The sequence below is a fragment of the Carassius gibelio genome, chromosome B21 (assembly GCF_023724105.1).
Source record: "Carassius gibelio isolate Cgi1373 ecotype wild population from Czech Republic chromosome B21, carGib1.2-hapl.c, whole genome shotgun sequence".
NCBI lineage: Eukaryota > Metazoa > Chordata > Actinopteri > Cypriniformes > Cyprinidae > Carassius > Carassius gibelio.
In genome coordinates, this window is record NC_068416.1 from 6,213,545 (window position 1) to 6,241,220 (window position 27,676).

General features: G+C 35.9%; 1 protein-coding gene across 1 annotated transcript in view; it reads left to right on the plus strand.

The window, feature by feature from the left end:
• The first annotated feature begins 4,828 nt into the window (after positions 1-4,828).
• Positions 4,829-27,676, plus strand: part of fstl4 (follistatin-like 4) — a 163,467-nt gene continuing 140,619 nt past the window's right edge. Inside the window, exons 1-3 of the mRNA XM_052588302.1 lie at positions 4,829-4,976; positions 10,048-10,180; positions 13,360-13,393. Of these exons, the coding sequence (XP_052444262.1) occupies positions 10,058-10,180; positions 13,360-13,393 (157 nt within the window). The 5' untranslated portion in view covers positions 4,829-4,976; positions 10,048-10,057. The remainder of the gene's footprint in view (positions 4,977-10,047; positions 10,181-13,359; positions 13,394-27,676) is intronic.

Genomic DNA, 27,676 nt, shown 5'->3' on the forward strand with positions numbered 1-27,676 from the left:
AGTAAGTGAACTGTTCCTAAAAATAACTTTTTAATAATTAATTAACTTTTTAAAAAATGATAGAACTTTTGTTACCAGCAAACCTTTGGTAACCTTTAAAACACTTTTTAAATGTTACATGTTTACACCTTGTTACATGTTATATATACTTACTAATATAATAACAATCAATTATGCATAATTACATGCAAATAACCCTAAACCAAACCCTAATCCTAACCCTTAACATGTAGTGAGTGCATGTAGCTAATTAAAATTACTCAGTACTTACACTGTAAGAAGGACACCTCAACATAAAGTGCAATAGAACCTTTTTTACATGATTAAGAACCTTTCTTGCGATGGAAAGATCCAATGGAAATTAAAGGATATTTGCAGAACCATAAATGACAATAAATAACCTTTATTTTAGGAGTAGAATACTGTCCCAGACAATATAATAATTGTATATATAATAAAATAAATAAATAAATAAACCTATACTACACTAGCTATTTTTACATGAAACCCAGTAATTCCTTCATTATCGGATTGATGGCTCAGTAAGACTGAAAAGGCTTTATATAAAACCACAATCTGATCTGAATAAAATTTTGATCTGTTGAAAAGGGAGCTGTGGATCTGAAATAATCTGTTTGGCAGTTTTAGCCATGTAATCCATTAAATCTGACTGTTTTCTCAATCGGATAACGTAATCTCCATAAAAAGTAACTACTGTAACCACTGTGACTCAATATTGTTAAGCATTATTTTTAAAAGCAACTTTCACCAACACTGCTTAACAACTACTTTACCAACTATTAATTAGCCGCAATTAGTCACTTTTTTAATTAAATTAATCTGCTATATTCATTTTTGTTACTTGTTGTCACATGGGCTGGGCTTGCTTATTTGTTTTTAACAACGAAACCCCCCAAAATTATATTTTTGGCAACTGCAAAGGCCCTTTCACACCAAAAATGAAACTAATAATCCTCAGGCTACAGAAAGTGCCTCTGCACAATTTCTCTCAACATGAGGACAGGAGTCACTGAATAAATGGCAAAACAAAGTAACATAGTTAACAGTCTTTATTTTAATCCATAAGGAATCAATGGAGATCAATGGAAAGATAACACACCCACTTAAACGCAAGGTCAAACATAACTGTCTGTTTTTTTTTCTGTAAACATTTAAAAAGTGAGCAAATGTGTGATGCCTATTTTTAACATATGTTTAGATTTGTATAGTTACGTACCTGTATTCCAGTCTTTGCATTACAAGTAACACGAGTTACGTAATATATTTACATTTCCATGTAACAAGTAATGTAACATGTTTTTTTTCTAATCAGTAACACGAGTTACTTTGTTTTCTCATTTATTCACTGACATCTTTCCTGTCCTCATGTTGAGAGAAATTGGGAGTGAGGTGCAGAAACACTTCCTTCTGGCTGAGGCTTATTAATTTAACCTTTACAGTTTACATTTGCCAAAAATAAAACTTTTATGAATGCTAAGCCTTTGCATTCAGTTGAACTAAAGTTTCTTTCATTGAAAACTCTGGTAGGGGACCTGCATGCATTTTTTTCAACTTTTCGTGCCTTCTTATACTCATGCTGTGATCAGCGGCAGCTGGATGCAATAATTGCATGCCAATGTGCATTGGCTCGTTTAGTGTACACTCGAAGTAGATTGGCCTATCGAAGCAATATCCCATTTTGCGTCGGTCACTGACGTGGCATCTCTGTTCCCTCCTTCAGAGACATTATTTGTCATTAAAAATACATAAGCAAGCCCAGACCAGGTGACAAAAAGTAATGCAAAATTAATGTAGTGCATTACTTACACAATTAGTTACTTTTTATGGAGTAAACCAATATTGTAAACCAGTACTTTAAAAAGCCACGTTGCCCAACACTCATTATAAGTTTAAACCCTTCAACTCAATGAATAGGTGTCACCAATTATAACATTTTGAAACTCAAAGGTCAAGCATCCCACCACCGATTATCTGCTTCAACGTACATTAGCGATCAGACTTCAAACATTTTCTATTGCAAAGTTGTGTTTATAATATACTCCTTTATTCAGATTCCTTCAAAGGTGCATCCTTTCATATCTAGAGATGTTAGGTTTGCAGCAATCGGTGCTTCGGTGTTGTCAAAACAGCCTTTCAGACGAGTTGGAAACCTACGAGAAACTTCCTTAGGAAAGTTTCGGGGCAAGAGGCTGAAAGTTATAAGAAAAAAGCCTTGTCAAGTGATGCAGAGGACAGGATTGTCAGCGCAGGCAGGTGTTTCTCATCAGCAAGGCATCCTCTTGTTACTTGGAGAAATTTTGTTAGATTCAAAGAGCATATCAAAGGGTTTAACTCGTACACCTTGAACAGCTGTTGACTAACAGAAGAGCTTGATCTGTGAATGTTTTGTGGATGATAAGAACGTTAATCCTTGGTTCTTTTGGAAATTTCAAAGAACTATCAGGACTTTAAGACTTGCAAAGGAGTGTTTCACAAAAAATGTTTTGGTTCAGCTTGTCAATCTGACATTCATTTCATTAGCGAACAGATCATCTTGAGCTCTGTGATGTGTGGTGTCTTCCCCAAGCTGAATTTTGGTTACAAGATAGCACTAGAATAAGTAAGTAATACACCTTTTGTATAAATCATTATTAAATAGCAGGGTTTTGTGTGCCCTTACATGGCTGTTTGACCCCATATGGGCTATAATCAGCTTTTCCAGTTTTGTTTGTTAATAGGTTATTAATGGTAGTTTTTCGACCCCCCCCCCCCCCCCATAATTAGATCAAAGCATTCTCAAGCCACTCCGTTAATTAAGCTCCCTTCATGTGTTGGTGAAGCAAACAGTGCGATCTGTCACTTGCATCACTCGCTGTGCCGTTTTGCAGTATTGCATGGGATGCACTAATAAAGCTCTTTTCTCTTTTGTGATGAATCTTACAGTGGGCATGAATATTTCAGGCGCACATGCAACTTTGATGGCTCACCCTGTATTATCCCCTTTAACTGTGTCACGTCCTCTCTGCCTTTGAAACATTGATTCTGAATCGGAGGAGACACAGTATTACAGGGACACTCTTCTGTTGCATATACACTCAAAGGCTTTTTCAAATTATTTTATTTATCGTATACTGCACCTCTTTGTACAGTTATTTCTTTGTGCCATTACTTCAAATGATCTGATTTCTGTGAAATGATGCATTTTCCTTTCTGTGGTCTGTTAGTGGATGTACGTAGGAGACACCAGGGTTTTGTCAGACTCTGTTCTGTGTCTGTGTGGTTCCTTCCCCCACGGGCTCCATGTTTAGTTTATTTCCTTATTTGGTCTTCCTGTTCCTGTCCTGATTGTGTTGTCATTTGTTCCAGGTGTTTCCCATTCTGTTCCCTTGTTCCCTGGTGTGTCCCATTCGTTTCAGTGTATTTAAAGTGTGTTCTGTCCTTCGTTTCCCGTCCGTTATTGCTCGTCTCACACCAGTATGTGTGCTTTCCTGGTGTTCTGTTTAATAAAGTTCTGTGCTTATTGGATTTTTCTATGTCTCCGCGTCTCCTTGCTCCAGCACAGTAAGCACAAGTGACAAGTTTGTTGTCACAAGGGCTATATATATATCTCAGTTACCATACAGTTTTAAGTCAAAAGTCTAATAATACAAAAGCTGTTTTTTTTTTGTTTTTGTTTTTTTTAGCAGTGGTTAATTTCAAACAATTAAAATTCTAAAAACTTTTAAAATTTAAAAGCCTCTTAATTTAATATAATTTTGCGGAATTCTGTCCTTCAAACTAAAGTCTATCATATTACTATAACTGTTGGGAAACCACACTGATATAAAAAGTCATTTTATAATGACTTTGAAGGTTGAACTATGTTCCCAGAGCAAAAAAAAAAAAAAAAAGTATGATATTGGTAACATTTTACAATAAGGTTCCTTTAGCTAACATTAATTAATTACATTATTTAACATGGAAATAAAACATTTATCAATTTTAGTTCATGTTAATTACAGTACTTACTAATGAATGATTCTAATCAAAAGTTGTGTCTGTTAATTTATTCGACCTGAGCTGACAGAAACTAAACATTAAGTGCTGTTTTTATAACCTAACATTAGCAAAGATTAATACATACTGCAACAAATGCACTGCTCTTTGTTAGTTACAGTTTGTTAATGCATTAACTTACAGTATATTAACTAATAGGACCTTATTGTAAAATATTACCAAAATTGTTTACACTTTTTTAATAATTTTTTGTTCTTTAAGTATTTTTTATTTTTGTATTCCATGATTGCTGTTTTAAATGTTACCATTAAAAGGCTTCATAAAGTGTATAATGTATCTGAACTTGGAAATTTTTCATAAGTTTATAGTTGTCATTTGGAATTTATATATAATAATTGTATACATATTACAGAAAGTACAGTTTCTGTTGGGCTAAAAAAATTTGGAAACTAAAAAAAAAAATCATAAAATGTGCATTATACGATGCATTTACATTTAAAGCAACATGCAGGTCCACAACACTGCTTTTTTTGTATTCATTATTATTATTATTATTATTATTATTATTATTTTACTGTGTATACAGTACTGTTACAAATATGACTTTAATGTGTTGACTATAGTAAGCTTGTCAATTGTTTCTTTTCACACACACACACACACACGCACACAACTACACGAACACGCAGGAGTGTGACAGCAGTGCAGCAGACACAGGGATCTTCTCAACAGCGGTGTGTGTGCTATATATATGCGCTGTGTGACGTCGCAGGCGGTGTGTGTGTGTGTGTGTGTGTTTGAGAGAGAGACAGAGCAGTTGAAACAGGGTGAGCTGGAATAGCGGGTCACCCTCAGTTGAAGGATGGAGTGAGAGCGGGTGTGTTCTTCCGTTCGCTTGGACTGTGAGGGTGTGTGAGTCTCTGGACACCTATAACGCGCATTTCACGCAGCATTTCTGTCTCCGCGCAGGAACACGACAGGTAACGAGCTACAGTCACTTTATTCTGCGCTGCGTCGCGGTGAGTCTCCATCGCGCTCTGCGTCTGCACGGGATTCACACGCTTTACGCCGTTTGTTTGTATCGAGTACCTCAACGGGAGTTTTTACTGGACTCTTGGTTTGTGCAGTCTGCGTTTGTGTCACTGTCTACCTAGAGAGCACATCTGGGCGGCAGTGGGCTCTGATGCCCAAGCACGAGGTCTGGTTAGACAGCTGCACGAGCGCTGGGTTTACGGTACAGAGGTGGTCAGTGCATCTGACCCGAACTCCCACACAGCGGCTAGATCCCAGGGTCAGAACACCAGAGGTACACCACACATCTGATCCGACCTGAAGTTTTAATACAGCTCATGTTTAATCAGAATTTACTGTCATTTACTCTTAATATTCTTATTAATGTTGTATTCTTAATAATCTTCATATTATTTATTGCCATAAAACATAATAGTTTATTACTTATAGCCTACGTATATATTTCTAGCAATATAATAAATATATATTTTGTACATATAGCCTACGTGGTGATGCACACTGTGAAACGATATTGAAATAGAAGAGAATGTAAAAGTCTACAGTAAAAACTTTAATTGGTTGAACAGTAACATCTTTCATAAATGTAGAATATTGTTGAAGATTTGTTGTACAGTATTTAAAAGGTATGAATCGCCTTCTAGTTAATTCCCAGAATTCACTGCATGCAAACCATCACATTTGCACTGTGTTATTTATGTTAGTTTATTACATGTTTATAGCATGCATCGTTATTTGAGCTAGCACGATGTGTGGGTGAACTTTCATCTGTCTTTGTGTTATTATTAGTCACAGATGGTTACTGGAGAGGTCACGTTTGGTGAAACTGAAGTCATCATGTTGCCTTCCGCTGTATTGTGTATCTGTTATTAAAACAGATTTTAACAGCTCACATAGGTTGGTATATTATTGTTACATTCTTTCAGACAGTAAAATGTGTGTAAAATCATCATTGCATTTTGTATTTTGTACTTTGTAATGTAATGTTCCGGCACAGCTGGCAGTTTTTCTTTCATAAATTTAAGAGAAAAACATTTTTACAGCAAGTGTGTAGCGGAGAAAAGACAGGATACGTTTGGCATAAGAGCTAATGAAATGTCTCACGATTTTATTGTGATGTTTATTTTATTGTTATACTAAATGCAATGCTATTATTACCCATAGTATGCATTACTTCTGAAACTGTTGTGTTGGGACATTCACGTCAGCTTCAGGACTCAGACTTTACAGGGAACTAACCAAAATGTGATATCATATTACATATGATATTATCATAAACATGACCTGAAAATTTTGTACGTACATGAAAAACAGCAAAAAATTGACCTAGGTTGTATTTTCTTTTACTTTGTGAGTTTTTGTTCCTGGTTTTGGAGGATAAGGGTGTCATACAACCTGTCCATGCAGACATCTGTGTAGTTTGCTTGCCCAAATATACTGTAGAGATTAATTGGATGCAAACATTTGATTTGATTTGATTATTCCCATGTTTAATTATTGTGATAAGCCTACTGTAGCAATGGTTTGGCATTGTGTTCCCTGCTGTCAAACCCCCATCAGAACAGACCTGCGACCCGCTGCTGTGGATTGCACTCATATGGACTGATAATAGAGGCACAGGGATGGTGTGATATTTCTGTCTGATTCAAACACAATGATGATGCTTCAGCGGGAGATCAGATGTGATCTAGTGCACGTAGGTGAATAATATCAAGCAGCAGAATATAGCATCATTGTGATTTCTTCATGCACACACCGAGTGCCTGATTGTTATTCCCAGTCCCGTTTCAATCTGTATTGAGAATTGCTCAGCTGCGGTTCAACATGTAATCTGCAATCCAACAAAGCTCTCGAAAATGTCACACGAGTTATGTGTAACCTTTGTAATGCTGTTCACATTCCTTCTGCAATATTTGAAGATGCTTGTTTGGATCCATGGTTTTCTTTACACAAATATTGTGGAGTTTTTTTCTTCTTTTTGTTCGTTCGCAATATGTATTTACTTTTTCTGTAAAGCCTCTGTAAACTCAACCTGGAGATGAACTGTGACAGCTAATGAGGCTTTCTTATTGCAGTGGAGCTTTGTGATTGACTCTAGGTGAAAAGACTTATTATTATTATTTCCAAATTTACTCTTCATTCCTTTTTACATCAGTAAAGCATTTAAACATTTCTCTTGCTTAGTAATAGACATCTATCTGTGTTTATAATACTGGTACCGAGCAGCTTTAGCTTGTGAAATCATCTGTTGTCACTGCTGTCGTCAGTTTACATGAGATGTTTGTCTATGTAAAGCCAGATATAATTAGCATAACAGAATTATTTCATGTCATTACCCAATTCTGTCTGAAATGGGAGTATAATATTGTAAGATGGTTCATGCATGAACAAATGATAACGAAACATCTAGGATGGCACAGATTAGCCAATCTACAGATTAACTGATGTGATTTCATCAGTATTCATATGCAAAGAAAACCAACGGCTTATGGATCAGTTCATAGAATATTGAATTTCTTGGTGGATGTTATTATATTTGTTCACATAGATTAAATATATTTCCATCTTTATAGCTTAAAGCTTCTGTGATGAAATACACTTACACATACACACTACGTGAAAACCTGTGAGGAATGTCTACAGAATTGCAGAAGTCTGAACGTGTTTGCTGATGAATCAGAAAGGTGCAGCATTGTTCCCTGCTTCGGTGTGTGGTGTGACTAACTCATCCTATTAAGATGAGAAAGAGAAACTTTAAAGTGATTTTTTTTTTGCTGTAGTATTCAGTGTTTCGTCACACATCTAAGGTAGTGCTTGAATGCAAATGATTGGTAACCAAGTTTAAAATATTAACTAGCATGCATAATACTAGCATACTGGCTTTTTATTATACTTATGAAGCACATATTAATGTCTTAATCTGCATGAGCATATTTTAGATCCCTTGATTCACCTCATACCTAATCTTAACAACTACCTTACTTACTAATAATAAGCAAATTAGGAGTTTATTGAGGCAAAACTCAATAGTTAATAGTTAGTTAATAATGAGAATTGGACCTAAACTGCGACCAAACAGGGGTATTATAGATATTGTTAAAGCAGTTAGAAGTGTATATAAATACATATATATATATATATATATATATATATATATATATATATATATATATATATATATATATATATATATATATATATATATATATAACTTAGATATCTTGTCCAAAATAATATGACAAAATTATATATATATATATACAAAAACATGAGGTGCATCTTAAATGTAGTGCATGCATGTCATTGGCAGGACCATTGCTTGTGGATTAGATTAATTAATTAGATTAGATTTAATAAAGACAATTTCAACAGCTGTTTCTTATGTTGGTTGTTAGCTGTCAGGAAGACATTTGACCACAATGCACATTTCATACAGGGTCATTGTGTGTGTCATCATTATTTTTGCTCAAAAAATACAATCACAATTGTGAATCATGATTACTTATTTGATTTTTCTGCCAACCTTTCACCATAATTATTGCACTTTCACACAAGCACAAATCAAGAGAACGTCAACTTGCTCGGTCCACTACTGATTTACTTGCAGCACACAGTGTGAAGCTGAATATCTCTAAAGAGATGGCTGAATCCAGGGTACATGTTTGCTGTGGTTTTCAGCTCATCAGCATTTCTTCTGTAATGCAGAGAGAGCGTGTGCACATGCTTGCCAGATTGGGAAGATAAAGAAAAACATTGGACAGAAAATGTATCGATTAATAAAACAAGCTTGTTTCAGGATAAATAACCAGCTGGCAAATATTGCATATGAGTATGCTTAATAATTCTAGAGAAGCAGAACTCATGATTTCAATTAAAATATTGTTCATCATGCAGCTCTGACTGAACTGAACCGACATTGAACTGATTGATCTGAATAACACTGTTTTTAGTCTTTTAGAACTGCTTTACAGCAAAATATTAATCTCTCCATAGTTATTTTTTCATGATTAATTATTATATTTTCTTGTTTATCACAGTGCTGCTTTGAAACAAGCTGGATTGCATCTGCGCTATGAAAATAAAGGTGACTTGACTAAACTATAAATCATCTAAGTAAAGCAATGGCCAAAACTAAATCTTGGTAACACATATCTATTTTTTTGTAATTGTTTTTGCACAAACTGGTAACCAAATGATTGTTCTACACAGCTCTGACTGAAGCTGTCAGTTTATGTTTCACTTCAGATCTTGGACGGGTAGAATAGAAGGAGCGAACACAAATCACCTGCATCAGCTGCTGCTGTCAGAAGACTCTTATCTCCGCATTAGAGAGGGAAATGACGCTTCATCACCTTATCGTTTTCATGATAAAGCCACAGCAATGTCTGCATGCTTTCAAATGCAGCTGAACACTGTCTGTATATAGGAAAGAAAGTGTAGCCTATACTGTATCTTAACAGTTTATGTAGTTTCATTCATTAAAACACATGCATAATACTTATAACTGAGCTAAATGTTGTTTAAAAGTCAGACCATTCCAACATCCCAAAAGCATTTCACACACATTTATTTTCTGATTTTCTCTTATATTAATTTGTTCTGTACTGAAAAGAACACATCCTCTAAGGAGTATAGTTATATATTAATTTATATGCATGATCATGTTTGTAAGTATTATCTCTATTATCTATTTTTAGCAAGTACCTGTTTCTCTTAACTGTTTACCTTCATTCTAGACATAAACAACTGCGTTTAAAGGCTATGTTAAACGCTGTGTGTTTTCGACAGGATTAGACGCTTAATCATTAAGACACGAATCAGGCGCTGTTTTAGTGTGCGGTGTGCGCTCGCTTCATGTACACACTCAGAAAAAGGGCATTTAAGAACAGAACGCGAATGAAATGTTTAATCAGAAAAGCTTTAAAGCACATGCAAATAACGTACTTTTGTGACACTCGTCTACATCTCAGATGATTTTCAGCACATGCTCACCTCATCATGTACACGTTCTTCTCTTGACAGGCTGACGCTGATGGGGTTCTTGGGAGCTTGGGCTCTGTCCGTCCTGCTCGGATCTTCACTATGGCTGGCTTATGGAGTCCGAGCCAGTGCTGGATCTGGAGCTACAGGAAAGGAGCTTCAGAAGGGATTTCAGGTAGTCGTCTTTTGTTTGTTCATGTTCTGGGACTCAGAGCTAAAACGTTTGAGTTTCAGAGTAGGTTTAGACTTAACCAAGCTAACCACATCCAAGGTTTAGACCAGCTTCAGCAGAATCACAACTTAAAGTGTAGCTCTAAGAGAAAACATAATTCATATACCATATTCCCTTTTTATTGCAACATGTTAACATCTTGTGATTGAAATAGAAGTGTGGGAAATAAAATTACAAATATTTGTAGTACAGAACATAGGCCTCAATTAGGGTTGGGTGAAATGGCAGAAAAAATTGATCTGTGCTTTTTGGCTGAATTGCAGTATACATGTTGATATACATTTAATGTTCAGTATTATTCATGTTAATTCAGAAAACACGATTAATTGTTTTAATCAGTGGACATAGGAATGGCTTTTCCTTGTCTGAATGGTCCGAAACGCCTGAACCGTATTCAGCTGAAAGTAGTTGTGAAAGTAGTCCATTAATCACTAACCAAAACTAGACATGCTTCCAGGACAAACAGCACTGATATTTCATTAAATGATGCTGGGCAGTTGATGCTAGACAACAATTTTCAGCATCTTTGAAGGGCTAATAAAGCTCTTAATGAGCCTCTTCAGTCTGCAAATGTCATGTCTAATGTAGATGTAGTGGTAGGAATTGTTTTTCCCAGATGAGATCTTAAGGAGTATTTCATTGTCTTCAAGCACACACTGAACACTGGGCGTCAAGCTCATCGTGAGGCCTGCTGGGACTTTTATTGCTAATGACTTCTTAGTGCTGAGAGACAAAGACAAGAGGCATATAGCTAAACACGAGCAAAGCAATTCAGGATCGATATGTGTTATAGTTCAGCTGTTTCGTTTTATTTATTTATTTTTAAATTGGCCTTAAATTGGTATTTTTAAATCTCTACCAAATCCATTTTATTGGTTTAATTACATTTTAAGAATCAAAAGCATTTGTGATTAATTGAATCCAGTTGTTATTAGTTAAAAAAAAAATATTAGGGCACTATTAAATGTTTTTTTTTTTTTTTTTTGGTAATCAGATAAAGAGATAAAACAAATGTAATTTATATTGAATAAATAAACTTAAAATCTTAAAACTCGTTTTTTTTTTTTTTTTTTTTTTTTCGCTGCACAATTGAGTTTTAATGATAAAATTAAAACATGGAAGAAAATGTTCGATTATACAGTACCTTAAAAATAAAGTTTTCATAATAATTTATCGGTTGTATTAGTAGTAGTAAGATTGTCTTTCTGCAGACTAATATTCAAAATTTGACAAATTCCATGACATTGTGCATTAAATTCCATTCCATGATTCCTGCATTGAATCACAGAAAGCCCAATGATTTTTGCATTGTTGAAATTATAGCGCTCTGGGTTTAAGTGCATAAAGGGTCAAACATGTTTCATATTTCCTGCCTGCTCTCACAGATTCATTGCATACTGTAATCATAATATATTTTCACAATGCCTATTGTATTCTCATTGCTTATCTATAGTACATTCATTATCTAGCATCTGCTTTTTTTGTGTTGCTGAGCATCATACTCACAGAGAAATGTCACTCTTATGTCGTATTGAACTCATTTCAGAGGATTCCTTTATTTTACCCAAGGCTAAGATATAAGAAAGCATTTTTTCATAATTTACTCACCCTCATGTTGCTGTAAACCCACATAATAATTTTCAGTCTTCAATGTCTGAGCTGCTCTTTTTCACATGATGACAGCAGAAATTGTCAGGCTCTAGAAAAGACAAAAACACCACTTACCAGTTACCAAATCTCCAAATGTGTTGCTTCAAGATGTGCTGAGCCAAGTTTGATGTCAATTATGTCAAACGTCTGTTTGAATTTCATTTTATCTTTTTGAATGAGATTTGTATTGCAAAGTTACATTTTAATATATCTAGTAATAATAATAATAATAATAATAATAATAATAATAATAATATAATAAAATATCTATATAAAAAAACTAAATATCTACAGTATATATATAATAGGGTCATTAAATTTTTGACCACTAAAATTTGTCAAATTAAACAATTTGTACATGGAGCCACATTGAAATCCCCTTATCTCTGGAACCAAACCATACAAGACCTAAAAAAGGGGGTATCAAATAAAAAAGTCGTTAATATTCAGAATCTGAAATTATATTGCAATATCTTAATAACTTCTTGAGTTACAGGGATGCAAACTTTGTAAAAAAAAAGAGAGCATGAGAATAAACAGAGGTCTGTAAGTGCAGCTGTTTGTTCAGTGGAGCGAATGCTGTAAAAAGCCTTTAGCCTGAATCCAGCGCATGTCAGTCTCTCAGCCTTCTAGTGTTAACACACTAAAGCCACGAACGAACCCCGCTTTTTATTATTAAGGTTATTAAGGTATTAAATATGAATGATATATAGTGCCGGCATCCAGTGGCCATATATTAGTAGCCAGTTCTTAAGTTTTTTACCTAGTATTAATGTTTGTATGTTGCAGTGATGTTTACAGCAGTGCTTCTCAATTGCTTTTGCGTCAGAACCCATGTTTTATATCAAGCAGCGAGTGCAACACAACACTGAGCCAGAACTGTTTATTGCACGAGGGAAACTGAATAAACACAGCAGTATGCCTGATTATTAACACAATATAGGCTGAACAGGAACTGACACGTTTCTAAATGTTGTAATAGCAGTAGCAGAAGTTAATATCATAGTCTGTGCAATAATTACATTTTATTATTTTAACATTAAGCATTGTTTTCTGTCTGTGAGCTAATGCAAATACACCGGAGAAACCGTCTTTTTCTCAGAGGTGTAAAACAAAAAGAGCTTAAAAGTTTGCTGTATAGTTGTCATTTTAAGTATATATCTGAGAAGTACATAAAAAGTAGACTGAAAGAATACTTTAATATTTTTTTTTGTTGTTCATAAGAAGTATACTAATAGCACACTTGAATAAACTTTTTCGTAAGGGATGTGCATGTATGATTATTTGTCATAATCAGACATGCACATGTAAAGTGGTCTGTGCTATACATTTTAACTTATACTTTTTGGAGTACTACATGTAAACTTGTAGGCTTTATTACTAGTGAAATAGTTAGCTTTGTTTGAGAGTCAGACAGGGCTGTTCCCATATTTATGGATTATGTCTTAATATTTTCCCATTTTCTTTTGCAGCAATATGGAGGAGCTGAAAATAAAGTCAAGCAAAGTAAGTCCAAACTTGCATATTTATAATGATGTTCCTCATGCATTCTGCTTCACACATGTTATAGGAACTGTAGCTTTAGCCTCAAGAAGTTGAAATCTGTTTTAAAACCTTTTGTTTCACAAATAAAAACAATGGCTAGCTGCTATTTAAATTGAGTATGAGCATCAGTCTGGGGTGGTTCCATCATCGTCTTTAAATCCGTCTTAAATCTGTGGCCCAACTGTGAGTAGCAGCATGAATAAGAGGGCTAAAGGAAAACCAAAGCATACTTTAGGGATCTCAGGGATCTAATTTGGGATCATGGGTTGATACACTAGGGAATTCTGGCTGAATGTAGGTATTATATTGGCTGTTGTGTGTCTCCAACAGGCCAGCGCCGCTCCACACGTCACTTATTTGTCTCTGGTAGTGCTGTGCAGCGGTAATGATTTCTGTATTGATGGCAGCATGTGCTTTGACCTTGCCAAATCACAAATAACCTATGCATGTCTTTGTGGCCATTGTATTGGAATTAAATGATTGTCTGAGAGCTGTCGTAGCTAGCAAACTTAACACATTCAAATACTAGGGTGTTATTAAATAGTTCACTTTCATGACCAGGACAAATGAACAATTTTACTTTAAAGTACATTTTAAATCATCGTTTTAACAATCTTGTTATTTGTGTGTGTGTGTGTTGCAGTAAATACTTTAAAGAAGTACACTTATTTTGATGTGTTGACTAACATACTAAAGCAAACGCAAAGTTCTTCACCTTATTTCTTCATTCATTAGCAGTTAACAAGTTTTTTTCTCTTTTCTGACCGTGCTGACGCAGTGAGCGTTTTGCTGTCCAATGGTCATGCCTTAACTTTTCTAATTGCATTTGGTATTGCATCCTTCTCATGGTCATTTATACATTTTTGACTTTCATTCTGATGTTAATTATTTTTTTGCTCATTTTATCTGTAAAAGAAAAAGTGCCTAATAATTCTGCACACCAGAATAAAAGGAGTTTGTCACTTCCAGCCTTTATGGAAAATGATATATCACTTATAAATGATTCAGTACAAAATTAATAGTAGTGATTAAGATCATTGTGGTTCGGAATTGGTAAATGTTCTTGGAAAATAAATGTGTAATTTATCTCTTTAATTTATAGTTTATAGAAACAGCAATGTTAAAGCAATGTTTTAGCAACGTTCAGATTTGAGCTACATTTGTAAAGGAACTCTTATATTTTTATGGATTTACACCTGGCTGAGCATAGAAGATCAAAAGCTTATCAAAAATAATGCATGACTTGGTGAAAAAGTTTGCATTTTCAGTGCATACAGACAACTTCTCCAGTGTGTCAGAAATATGCAAATTATGTGTTGATTTCCCCTTAGGGACTAATTATTCACAGGCTTCGGACTAAACTTAACAAAACACGCAGTGGCATGTTTGATTTTTCTTTCAGCGGCTGGCATCATGCTACCTTCTCATGTGCGTGTGTCTGCGTATCGCAGCGCATTATCTCACTTCCCTGCCTTCCAGAGAGTCCTCTTTGTTGTCATGTCTGTGCGTCTCGCTTCCAAAGGCTGACATTAATCAGACAGCCCTAGTTTCTGAACGCCATGCGTCTACCCAATCACCCAGCCACTTGAGCGGGTGACCAAACGATAACAGGGCAGGCTGACAGCCTTATAGCTTCCACACAAATCATAAATAAATAACGTAGCACGGCGAAAAGGTCACTCAAGAAGAAACACAGGAGAAAGCCTGCGCTTTAGTGAGAGACACAATTCACAATCAAATCTCCCGCATTCAGCGGCTGAACGGTCAGGATTCATTTGGCTTTGAAATCACAACGAGAGGTTTGTTATTGTCGCAAATTAAACAATATCATGAAGCAGAGCCCATTAGGGAGTCCTCTGCTTTGTTTCTACACTAATTGGAAGGGAATTCGATAAGGCACAGCACCCCGCTTATGGGTCCGGGTCACGGTAGAGCATAATGGATAGAGAGTTTAGGAAAATAGAGGCATGGTCTTGTTAGTCTTAGATCCCAGGCCTGAACTAAAAAACAATCGGTCACATCCCCATTACAACATAATGCAGGTGACGAAATGGCTCTGTAATGTAATAATGTACGATCTACAACACCAGCCCTCTATATTCGCATCAAATAGTGATGAAAATGGAGACCAGATGAAAACTGACTGAAGTGCCACCCGAACGTCCTGATTTTGCTGAGTTAGATGTGTTCCTAGGTCAACATTTTGTTGACCCTGGAACAACATTTTACTCCAAAAATTTATTATATATTATTTATTATTTATAACGGTCATCTTTGCTTTAATTTGTTTTCAAGATCTGAGTTAAAGGGATAGTTCACCCAAAAATGAAAATTATGTCATTAATGACTCACCCTCATGTCGTTCCAAACCAGTAAGACCTGTTCATCTTCGGGACACAGTTTAAGATATTTTAGATTTGGTCCGAGAGCTTTCTGTCCCTCCATTGAAAAGGTGTGCATTGTATACTGTCATTATTGTCTTCTCTTCCATTGTCTTCTCCTCTTCTTCACCAAATCAAGCCGAATCGTTTTAAATGGTTCGCGTCTCCAATACGCATTAATCCAAAAATGACTTAAGCTGTTAACTTGTTTAATGTTGCTGACACTCTCTCTGAGTTAAAATAAACCAATATCCCGGAGTAATTCATTGACTCAAACAGTACACTGACTGAACTGCTGTGAAGAGAGAACTGAAGATGAAGACCGAGCCGAGCCAGATAATGAACAAAAGACAGCCCCATTCTGATGTTTGGTCTGAACTTCAGCAAGTCGTCTTCACCACATCTAGATGCTTAAATTCATTGAGTTGCTGCCATGTGATTGGCTGATTAGCAATTTGTGTTACCAAGCAATTGAACAGGTGTACTTAATAAAGTGGCCGGTGAGTGTGTATCGGGGCGTTTCCTTGTTGTTTGCGTTCAGCATGTGCATTTTATCCTGGATATAATGTTATATTTGTTTTCTTATTGTACAAAAAGTAATCTTATAGCTTCGTAAAATTACGGTTGAACCCCTGATGTAGCAAGAACTAATTTATGAATGTAAATTTCTGTGTCTGGGAACATTGCAGATGCATTGCTGTCTATGGAGGGTCTGAGAGCTCTCAGATTTAATTAACAATATCTTAATTTGTGTTCTGAAGTTGAACAAAGGTCTGATGGGTTTGGAATGACACGAGGATGAGTAATTAATGACAGAATTTTCATTTTTAGGTGAACTAACCCTTTAATGAATCTTAGTAACTTTGAGGACACAAACTGCATTGTGCATACACTCTAGAAACAAAGGTTGTGGCTTAACAAATATGAAATGCAACCGTTTGCGTCTTACTTGAGTTGCTTGAGAATATCTTTTTGTAGTTATGTTGCCTTGAAATAATCCACACATACTGCTTTTGGGTTTATTCCAGAAACAGCTCTCTGACATTCAGTGCAACAGACAGATATTACTGTGCAGTATCATTCATATGTCACTGTCAGATTACTGGAGAATAAGTCTCCAGAGGTGTGTAAATATATTATCCTTGGGTCCAATAAAGTTTTCACGGCTCACAGTCCATAAAATTCTGAAACCAAAATCAGCGAGCCATCAGGAACGAATCATAATGTTGAATTATGATGGCCAAAGTTGAGCTTTTGAGTCGAGGTGAGAGTCTTAAGGCATTTAACGGTTCTCGTTCCACTTACTGATTCTTAGCAAACTACAATAGTTTTTTTGTTATGAGAGGACTCTGTTTTAAATGCCTATTTGGAACTACTGTAAATACTGTCAAATAAACAACTACTGAGTGATTAGACTAATTTAAGTGAGTTCATTTGGAATGAGAAATAATAAGGAGCAGTTTGTGTAAATTACCATTATGTAAAGTTATCTAACAAGCAAAACCCAAGGTAGGAACGTTGCATGTATATCAGCCTCTCTTAAATGGGTAAACACTACAAGAAGAAGAAACTGACCAACCGTATTCAGAAGTAATTTTTCACTTCAGCTAAAGAATTTAATTGGAGCACAAACTGTTTTGAGACAACAGACTGTTTGTGAGAGAAACATCAGAAGGACAGTGATTGATTTGCTCTGAACACAGATATGAGTCCTGTGGTTATTTTCACCAAACTAACACAATAAACAATACAACATGTAGCTGTGAGAAGCAGTTACAGACATCTATTTATTTAAGCATAATCCAGAAAACCAGAAGACAGATGAATGATTTAGAACAGACTGTTCATATGAGCACATGTTATTTATTAGGTTTTGACTACTGGGGTGTGCAGTGCCAGGATGTAACATAAGTTAAAGTTAATAAGAGAAAGACTTCTAATTCGTTTAATTTCGAATCAGCATTCACTGATGCATTATATGCAAACAATTTGGTATGAAAAATCTCTTACTACTAATGTTTCTGATGCACTATTGTAATTTTTTTTTACAATTATGTAAATTATTAGACCTACTGAAACCACTGGCAATTAATGGAGAAACAGGACCCCCAAAAATCTGAGAGAGCGAGAGAGAAAGGAATGCACAATATTTATTTAGCCATTTTTTTCCAACTAATTTCAGCCGATGAAATTATATTTCCTTTTGTTTGTATACAACACCAAGTCTGAGCTGTTTTCTTATTAGCAATACATATCAGCATAATATTTCCTATCGGCCCGATTACAGTGTTTACATTTTAACCCTTATTGGCAGATTCTGATTGCAGTCCAATAATATTGTGCATCCCTATATCCCTTATTCCCCCGCCAGAGGAATAATAAGATGTGAAACAGATTGAATCACTTCTAATACAGAACGTAGAAGCTTTGTTCACTGACAGGATGCCTGTTTTATACGCTGAAAATCTAAATCACATTTGCTCTTTCTGTGGGTCTTTAGGAGCGCAAGTCGTGTGTGTGACTCTCATCTTTTGAAGCCCTTTTAGCTCTGTGTCATTCTGCAGAGGACACACTATATTTGCATATCTCTGGGGCAGTGGAAATATTAATCAGAGACTGACACGTCGAGTTACATGACTCAGTAAACAGAGTGAGTGTAATGCCTGTGCATATCTGACATGTTATCAATAGCAAGTGCAGCAGCATCGAGCCATTCCCCACTTTTAGGTATAATACAGTGCACGCCATGAAAAGGCTGTTGGTTTTTTATATATTAGTGATGCACAAAAATGTACACAATCACAGGATCTGTACACAATTCTGCATTCTTTGGTTGTAACAAGCGGTTATTTGAGTCACAGTTGCCTTTCTATCATCTCTAACCAGTCTGCCCATTCTCCTCTGACCTCTGACATCAACCAGGCACAACCGAAGCTCACTGGATATTTTCTCTTTTTCGGACCATTCTCTGTAAACCCTAGTATAGAGCCCCGCACATGGCATGCAGGAAAAAATAGTAGGGTAAATCATGTGCACAATTTACTAATTAGTTCCCTCAATGTACTAAAATGTGCACACGATTACTATTGCCTTCCCTCGATTTACTATTTCGTTCACTCGATTTATAAACTGAGCGCACAATGTAGCAAATCGAGGGAACACAATAATTAGTAAATTCTGGCAACGCAATGGTAATCTTCACCACACTTCTTAACCACATCTAGATGCTACATCTAGATAATATATATATGTATATATTAGTGGTGGGCATAGATGATTTTTTTAACATCTAGATTAATCTCTGTAACCTTGGAATTAATCTAAATTAATCCAGATTAAAATGGCTCATATGTGTGCTACCCAAATACAATAATGACTAAAAGTAAGTCTTTGAGAACGGGTTTCTCAAGACAGGTGGTGCATTAGACCGGGGCTCATCTCCTGTTTCCAAAAAGCATCACAAAGTGCTTGAGAAAGCTGTAAACAAATTCCACATTGCACACGGCGCAAACAACCATACGCCTGTTTCACACATACTTCGTCTGCAGTGCGAATGCGTTTCGTATTTTTTTACGCACCCATGTTAACGGATTCCGACTGCAAACACGTCCTGTGTGAAAGCACAATGAGTATGAGTCCGTGCTGCTTCTGCACCACATACGAAATGCACACGGACTGGATACGCACTGCAGATGGATTATGTGTGAAACAGGCGTGTGTCTTGTTGAGGTTTCCATCGGGAAGCTTCTTAAAAACTGAAGCAAACCCGGCGGCTTCAGCTGCATCCATGTTAGTGCATCACGTTTGATGTGGTAGTTTCACATTAGGCATACACACAGGTTCGAAGACTCGTTCTCGCCCCCTACAGATTCGGCTAGGTATACATCCGCACTTAAATATCAAGGTGAAAGTCATCACAGCTCACCTAGTATAGACCCAGCTCCCAACCCAACTTTGAGAATAGATTAACGGCGAGATTTTTTTATCGCCCGATAATAGTCTCCTGTTAACGCAACACGTTAATGCTGATAACGGCCCACCACTAATATATATCTAAATATAAATATACAGGATGAGGATGAGTCCAGAAGACAGCATGTCAGAGATGCACTGCACAGAGAGTGGAATAATGGAATAAAGTTATTGTCTTGTTTCTTATATGTCGATATGGCATGAGCCTCATTATATCTGTGTTATTACAGTGCTTCATGGCTGTCTTCTAACACCTCTCAGGTATGCAAATGGAGCAGCTGAGCGCATTGCCCAGATGCACGAGCAACAGAAAAGCCCACCTTTCATTGTGTCACTTTGTCCATTCCTGTATTTGACAGGCAATTACCAGCATCTTCATTTGCTGTTTGAGGACTGCACTGTTATGCATGTTCACTTCAAGCGTTTCATTAGACAGAATAAGTTGGCCATTCTGTTCAGTGCATGATGTAGCTATGAATGGCATTTAAATCCTCAAAATTGCCATAAAACTGCTAGAAGTTGTTGAGTTGAGTTGTCTTCACCTTAATGGTGCCTTATGGACATTTTAAAACCCTTAAGTGTATTTACTGCAGTGCATTATGGGACTGAATGGGTGTACTACTAGATAATCCCCTCTATGGTTTCGTACAGTACCTGATCAGAAATAGTGTGCTATATAAGGTTGTAAGGGCAATTTCAGACATGGTTTTGGATTTATTGTTCCTGCTTAATGTAGACAGCCTGATTGACTGCCATTGGCAAAGGTTAAAAATGCCCGTCTAGCTCATGTTTCTACTGAAACACAGTTTAAAATGATGGAGCAGGTGACTTGACCTGTGTGAACAACATTTACTGCTAGGAATAAAGCTTTTCTGCTCTTTTTTTGTTACTTATCAGTTAGTCAGGTTTCATTGTGGCACGCCAAATTATTTTCCCATGATGAAGACATATTTTACTACGTACACTGTGTTATTCTGAACTGACAGGAATGATGCCACAACGCCAGACAATAAAAACTAAAATAACTACAGAAACGCGAGTACGGTGTGGGTGTTTTGTTGTAATGCTGCTAGTATTAAAACAATGAATTATTTATGGGCAAATGTGAATCTGGCTCAGGTGAACCAGTGAGCTCAACTCTCTCTCTCGTTCTCTCCTTAATTGGACTGAGTGGGCAGATCTAGTATATCTCAGCTTGTTTGACATGCTTGTAGTGGTTTCTAGGTTGTTAACTCTACCTACCAAATGTTCTACTGCTGGAATTGAGGGGAAGCACTTTGCATGCATGCTGTGCTTCAAGACCAATACCTTATTTCATCCATAAAACACACTGCTGTTCAAAACTTTGGGATCAGTAAGATTTTTTATGTTTTTTTTTTTTTTTTTTTTATTTAAAGAAGCCACTTCTGCACACCAAGGGTGCATTTATTTGATAAAAATGCAGTAAAAAACATTATATTGTGAAATATTATTACCATTTAAATGAATGGTTTTCTATTATAATATAATATCATTTAAAATGTAATTTATTTCTGTGAATGATTTTTTTTAGCATCATTACTCCAGTCTTCACATGGTCCTTCAGAAATTATTCTAATAAGCTGATTTATTATCAATGTTGGAAACGGTTGTTGATGTATTATTTTTTTCATTTATTGCATATAAAAATATTATTATTATTTTGCATTAATAAAGACTTTTTATTTTATTTAGTTCATGCATCTGCCATGTTACCATCAGAACGCTTTTGCATTGAACTCCTCAGCATTACTCTCTGTCTAATACACCTTGTAGTGGCAAGCGCTTGAGATAGATGAACTAGAAAACCTTCAGCTCAGTCATCTGTAAATGTAAAGCCAAAACTTAATGCTTGATTACACAACAAAAAAGAAATTGTTTTAATGCTTAAAAACCAATCTTCTCTAGACATAAAAAAACCCTGATGTCATGAAATGACATTTAACCAGCTTGCACCTGGAGGTCACTGGTGCACATCATAGATAAAGGACGGCACAGAAATATTGAATAATTTGGACCTTTATTAACATTGGATTGTGGTGTTTTTGATGTCTTTTTGTATCAGAACTCATTTGAAAAGGGACCATCTCCTACAGTATAATCTCCTTCCCAAACAAGCATTCTCTTACCAGCATGTTTGATGAAACGATGAAAATCCATCTGTTTGATGGAGTACATCCATCGTTCATGTTTAAAGACTTTGATAAGGTAGAGAATCTCAAAGCCCAGAGCTCCTAGCGGAGGCCTGCGAGCAGAGGAGAGGAAATCAGAGTGAAGAAACACTCATCTGTCGTTTGTGGCTCCTGGGAAATACCTTTGTTAAAAATGTACTTCATACTCAAACACAAACGGGCCAATTTGTGCAAATATCATGTGTAATAGTGGTCATGATCGTATGGACCCCTGAGAGGAGGTCTCACCCCATCTCATCAGTTAAAATTTCAGAAGTGGGTCAGCAGAATGAATTAGTTCGGTCATTGGATAAGGACACTGGTGAAGGAAGTGAAAGCTGGCATAGCTGGTAGTTTGAGCTCTACAGTAGTCGTTTCTCAGTCCTTGTGTGGTGTGTATTCGGTTTGTCTTGGGATGGTTTGCATCCTCATCAGCACCTAAGCTACTAGATTTAAGCTCCATTATCATATGGTACTACATACTTTTTATACCAAGCTGCTTGTCAGAAAATATCATGGTGCTATCATGTACAAAATCATAGTATTATCATGGTACTGTACATGTCCAGAAACTGTGATTCTGCCATAACATACATCCACGTCCCATCTACAATGTCATGTTCATAAATTGCCACCAAAAATTACAATTCTATGCTGAAGCCAAAACTCGAAAAATGTAGAATTAAAATAAATCAATTGATCTGTCGATTGTTTTCTTTTGAACACATTAATTGGATGCAATTAATTATAGAATTTAATAAAGCCATTGTGTTCAGATCTGTACGTCGTCTTACATCGATGCAGTTGTATGATCTAAAATTCGATATATGAGGGCAAAAAATCTCGTCTAATCTCGTAGCTGAGATTAGAGAACATATATTAACATCAAATTAACTTAAACTCAGTACTATAACAAATAAAACTCTCACCCTTTGGCTGCCTAACAATAATTTAGTGCTGCATCAAATATTAATGGATGCATCTGTGAATATTTTAATGGCAGAGTTAGCACGCTAGAGTTAGCACATTCGTCCTGTCTGTTCAGAGCGGAGAAGCAGGCTGAACACAACGCTGGATTTCCCTCTGCACGTTTGATGTGTTTATGCAGGCTTTAATTAATGCAACGTGCAAGAGCTAAACTGTCTTAAAAATGTCCCTGTGGTGAACGGGATGAGTCTCATTAGATGCTGTAGAAGAGCTGATGTACAGGAATGCAAACATGCCACTATTCAGTGAACATTGACATTTTGGGTTCCAAAACAGGCCAAATTAAGTTCAGTTTCAGTCCCTTCAAAAAAGGTGTGGTGTAGATCTGGAATCATTTGATCTACAGCATTAAATACATTAAATAAAATAATAAAAAAGCATGTTTTAAATGCATTTACATTTACATTAAGTACTTTTGCAAATGCTTATGAATGTGCATATGTTTATATACCTATATATTATGATAAGGCATGCACATAAAGGCATCTTATTAGTCCAGGTTTTAGAGGAACATCACATTCAACATGCCTTACAAAACAACGTTCTCAGAGTCAGATGTTACACACTCATACTATGGAAATAAAAGAATGTGTAATGCATTAAATGCAGTCAATTTCTAGTCCTCCTCAGTGTACCAGTGGAAGTCATGTGGTTTTCACAGGGACGTCATCCTCTAGCTAGTCTCTAGACTGACAGCTGTAGGTCGGGGATCCATTAAAGCTTTCATTGACCAAGGCCCGCCCATGAGGCTGTTTGACTGACATGTCAAACAACCAATCACAGTTTGATTCGAAACTCCTGAAGTGTTTCCACTTTTGTGTGGCATATGCGTCAGACGTTCAGCTGATGGTCCGTGGACCTCGTGAAATCTGAGGCTGAGACTATCAAAATAAATCTCATGCACTCGTGACTGGAGCGCTAGACACATCAGATGTCTCGATGTCTGACGAGCTGCTCTCAGCTCACTTGGGTCGGGTCATCATGGGGGATTTATTCAGACGAGTCCCATTCCATTCATTACCAGAACCAATATAGGACGTTTAATTATGTTCATGTATAATTGATATCATATCTCAATATTATTTAGTCAGGAACAGAAATATATGGAGATTTCCAGGACCGGCTGTCTCACATGATTCATTCATGTAATTTTTCATGGTGGTATAAATATTTTAAATATTTTCCTCATTTGAGCAAGTGCAAGTGGCACATCTAAAGTAACAAAATGAATCTGCAGAGCTCAGTAGATTATTTAAAAATTGTAGTAGCCCATTACTGATTACAGAAATGTAATGCATTCTACTTTTAGATTACTTTTTTTTATCTAATTTATTTTAAACTTGATCCTGTAATGGTTCATTACCCAGCACTGTGAATGTGCATTTGGATCATATTTAATACTACACCAGAACCCTTTTGGTTCCTCAATGAATCTTTCATTGAACAGTTCCCAAAAGAAGCATTTGTTTCTTAGTTTGAAGAACATTTTAATAATCTAAAGAAACATTTTCCACTATAAAAACCTTTGTGAAATTTAAGGTCAAATGGTGGTTAATGGTTCTTCATTGAACCATCAACACCAAAAATGATCCTTTATTTTTAAGGGTGTATATAATGTTAATTACGGACTGAGTTTCTTGAAAAAGACACATCGTGTATAACTTCTGTTCATGCATTAGATTGCGGGAACTGTTTATGAACCCTTATTTTTCAATTGGTAAGATTATTAGAGTAAGGCCAGGTGACTGCCCACTTCCTAATTATATGATGATGACATTCACGATTTCATGAACTTTTGTGAGGAGCTCAATGTTAGTGATGTTGAGTTGGATGAAGTGCACATCTATGATGATCTGGAAAGTTTCTCTTCTGTGATTTTGGAGTGTGAAATAAATGGTCACAGTCTATTAGCTCAAGATGGATTGGTCTCTGCAGCAGAGAGAACATCCTGAGGTGCAGACCAGCCATCTGAGACGCAGCATCTTCACTCAGCAGTGTCTCAAAACCCTCTAGAGCCTCCGTAGTTTTTATACTTACTGTAATAAAGCAAGCATTTTTAATGGAAACTGTGGCTTTATTCTGAGAAATGTGCCAACCTATTAATTTTTGTTTGACAAAATATTTAGTGAAAATGCACGGCAAATATTTTTTTAAATGTGTGTTATCTCTTTTCAAAAACGTTAGATTTTGTAACAACCCATTTTGTGCAAAATGACATTGCTTCTTGCTTATTTCATGATACTGTCAAAGTGATATGCCACATCAAAGCATGTTCAGTTTTATCTGAAACACACGAACATCCGGCGTTTTTTTTTTTTTTGATGTTTCAAAACAGACGCATGTACGACAGTTATTGGAAGCTAGAGATTATGGTTCATAAAGTTTCAAAATATTAATATTTTTCTTACACAAATGCAATGCATTGCTTGAGGAAGGCCTTTTATTAACCCATCAGATCCATGTGGAACACTTTTCATGATGGATGGATGCACTTTACCGTGCATCAAAATCTTGACCACCATTCACTGCCATTATAAAGCTTGGAAGAGGCAGGAATTTCTTTTTATAACTCTGCCTGTATTCTGTTTTCGTCTGAAAGAAGAAATTCATATACACTTAGGATGGCTTAAGGATTAGTAAATCATGGGGAAATTTTCATCTTTAATCTTAATTTATATTATTAACAAAAGCAAATGGAGATTAAAAAAAAGCATTTCCTAAACCTATTTCATCATGTTTCTTTTGTTGTCACAGTACTAACATTCCCATAGTAACATGTAAATTAAAATTTCACAGTTCTCAGTACCAGTTTCAGCAACAAAATTAAATTTAATCAAAATAATTTGCGTTTAAAATGAATAAAAGCTGTTTTATTACAGGCACAAGTGTTTGTTTCAGCTGGAAACTGCAGTGAATTGTACATATAGACATGTTTTAGGAGATATAACTTCTATCACTTTTACTAACTTTTTAGAGGAATTCAACCACAAATCCTGAGCAAAACAAACTTTTTATTATGTAAACTAGTTATTTTTTGCCTTAAGGTGGAGAAGTAGCAGGGGTCTGTAAGTCTTTGGACAGTGTAGCTTCTGTATATGCTGGGTTGTGCTGAGAGAGGAGTTCAAAGAGGAATTCTGGGATACGCAGAGGCCACCCACTAGCTGAGGGAGACACCGCTGGATTTACAGACCCTCATGCTGTGGAGCAAGAATCCCCACAGAGACAGACTGACTTCCTCTCTAATCCAGGGTTATTTTATTCTGTGGCATGTGAGCAAAGACACTACTAAGTACAGCAGATCAGAGGAGAAATCACAGCCATCACAGTCATGTTTTTACATCTATAATCGCTTTCCAGTGCACTCAATGCAAATGCTTTTAGATGCATAAGTAAAATTTCATGTGGCAATGCAATCTGAAACGTGTTACACTGTGAATCATAGTGAAGATTCGAAGATCTTTTTCCTTTAGACTGATTAGTTACATATATTTTTCCATCTTGTATGATTGGCCAAACAAATGCTTCTGATATAAGGCTGAAACAATTAGTTGATATTATCGACAACATCAAATATATGTTGTTGTTTTTTTGTCGAAAAAGTCATTTGATATGATTTGACCTGATGTAAAGGGCCTGCAATAATGTGTTTTGTCCAGTGTGGTGCAGTAGAAAATCAATATAAGATGACACTTCTGAAACATGAAAGTAAAGCTGAATCTGTAGAGTGTGGGAAAGTTTTACAAAATGACAAACAAAAATTCTTACATGTGTGAACATTGCCGTGATATACTCACGGCAAAGTTATTTTTTGTTTTTCAGTTAGGAGTAAAGAGAAATGTGATATACGCAAGCAACAGTTTACTTTTAACAAAGATCCCAATGCTGTTGAAAGTATAAAATATATATGACAGCTGTGAGAAAACAGCAGTTAAGAAAGCATCTGATAGTGATGTGGATATATTTGCAGAAGCTCTGCATTCAGCACTCCAGTGAAGTCACATTATATTTATTCACATATCTCTTTATGCAGTAGCCTACTTTAAAGCAAGCAGCTTTACAGTATTAAAGAGGCTGATTGATTTTAATATATTACTGTATTACTTTTTATATTCGAGCTCCTGTCCCTCAGAAACTCTCATCCCTGTATAAACTGGATTGATTTGAATAACTTTATAACTTAAATGTACTTGAAGTGTGCACCAAGTATCGGCTCCAGACTCCATATTGGAAAGATACTCAATATTCAATGACTCAGATCATGGGACAAAAACAGTAAAAAAATAAAAAAAATAACTAAATACATTTTAAAAAATTGTCAATGTCAGTTTCGCTCTTTATGTATTTATGTATAGAATATATGTTACTCAGTATTTTAAGCAATTGCAAAATTATCTAAATATTAATTTGTTGCATTCCCTTTCTGAAGTCAAGTGATTAAAAATTCCAGGTGTGTTAGATCTTGGTTTTATTGCAATAAAAGCTGTATGTTCAAATATATATGCTGCCGTTGCCACTCTCGATCTGCTCTGCTGCAAGTTGCTGTCTTTTCTTTTTTGCCAGCAGATGTGCAAGGAAAATAAAGAGCCATCCGTCTGATGGAAGCCATTTGTCTGGGATGATACCAGTGCAGCCGTCTGTGTCATGTCTCTCTGAGAGAGTCCGTTTGTGTGATAACTGTTATTTATAGCTGTTCCAGCGCTCTGTGTTTGGCACGT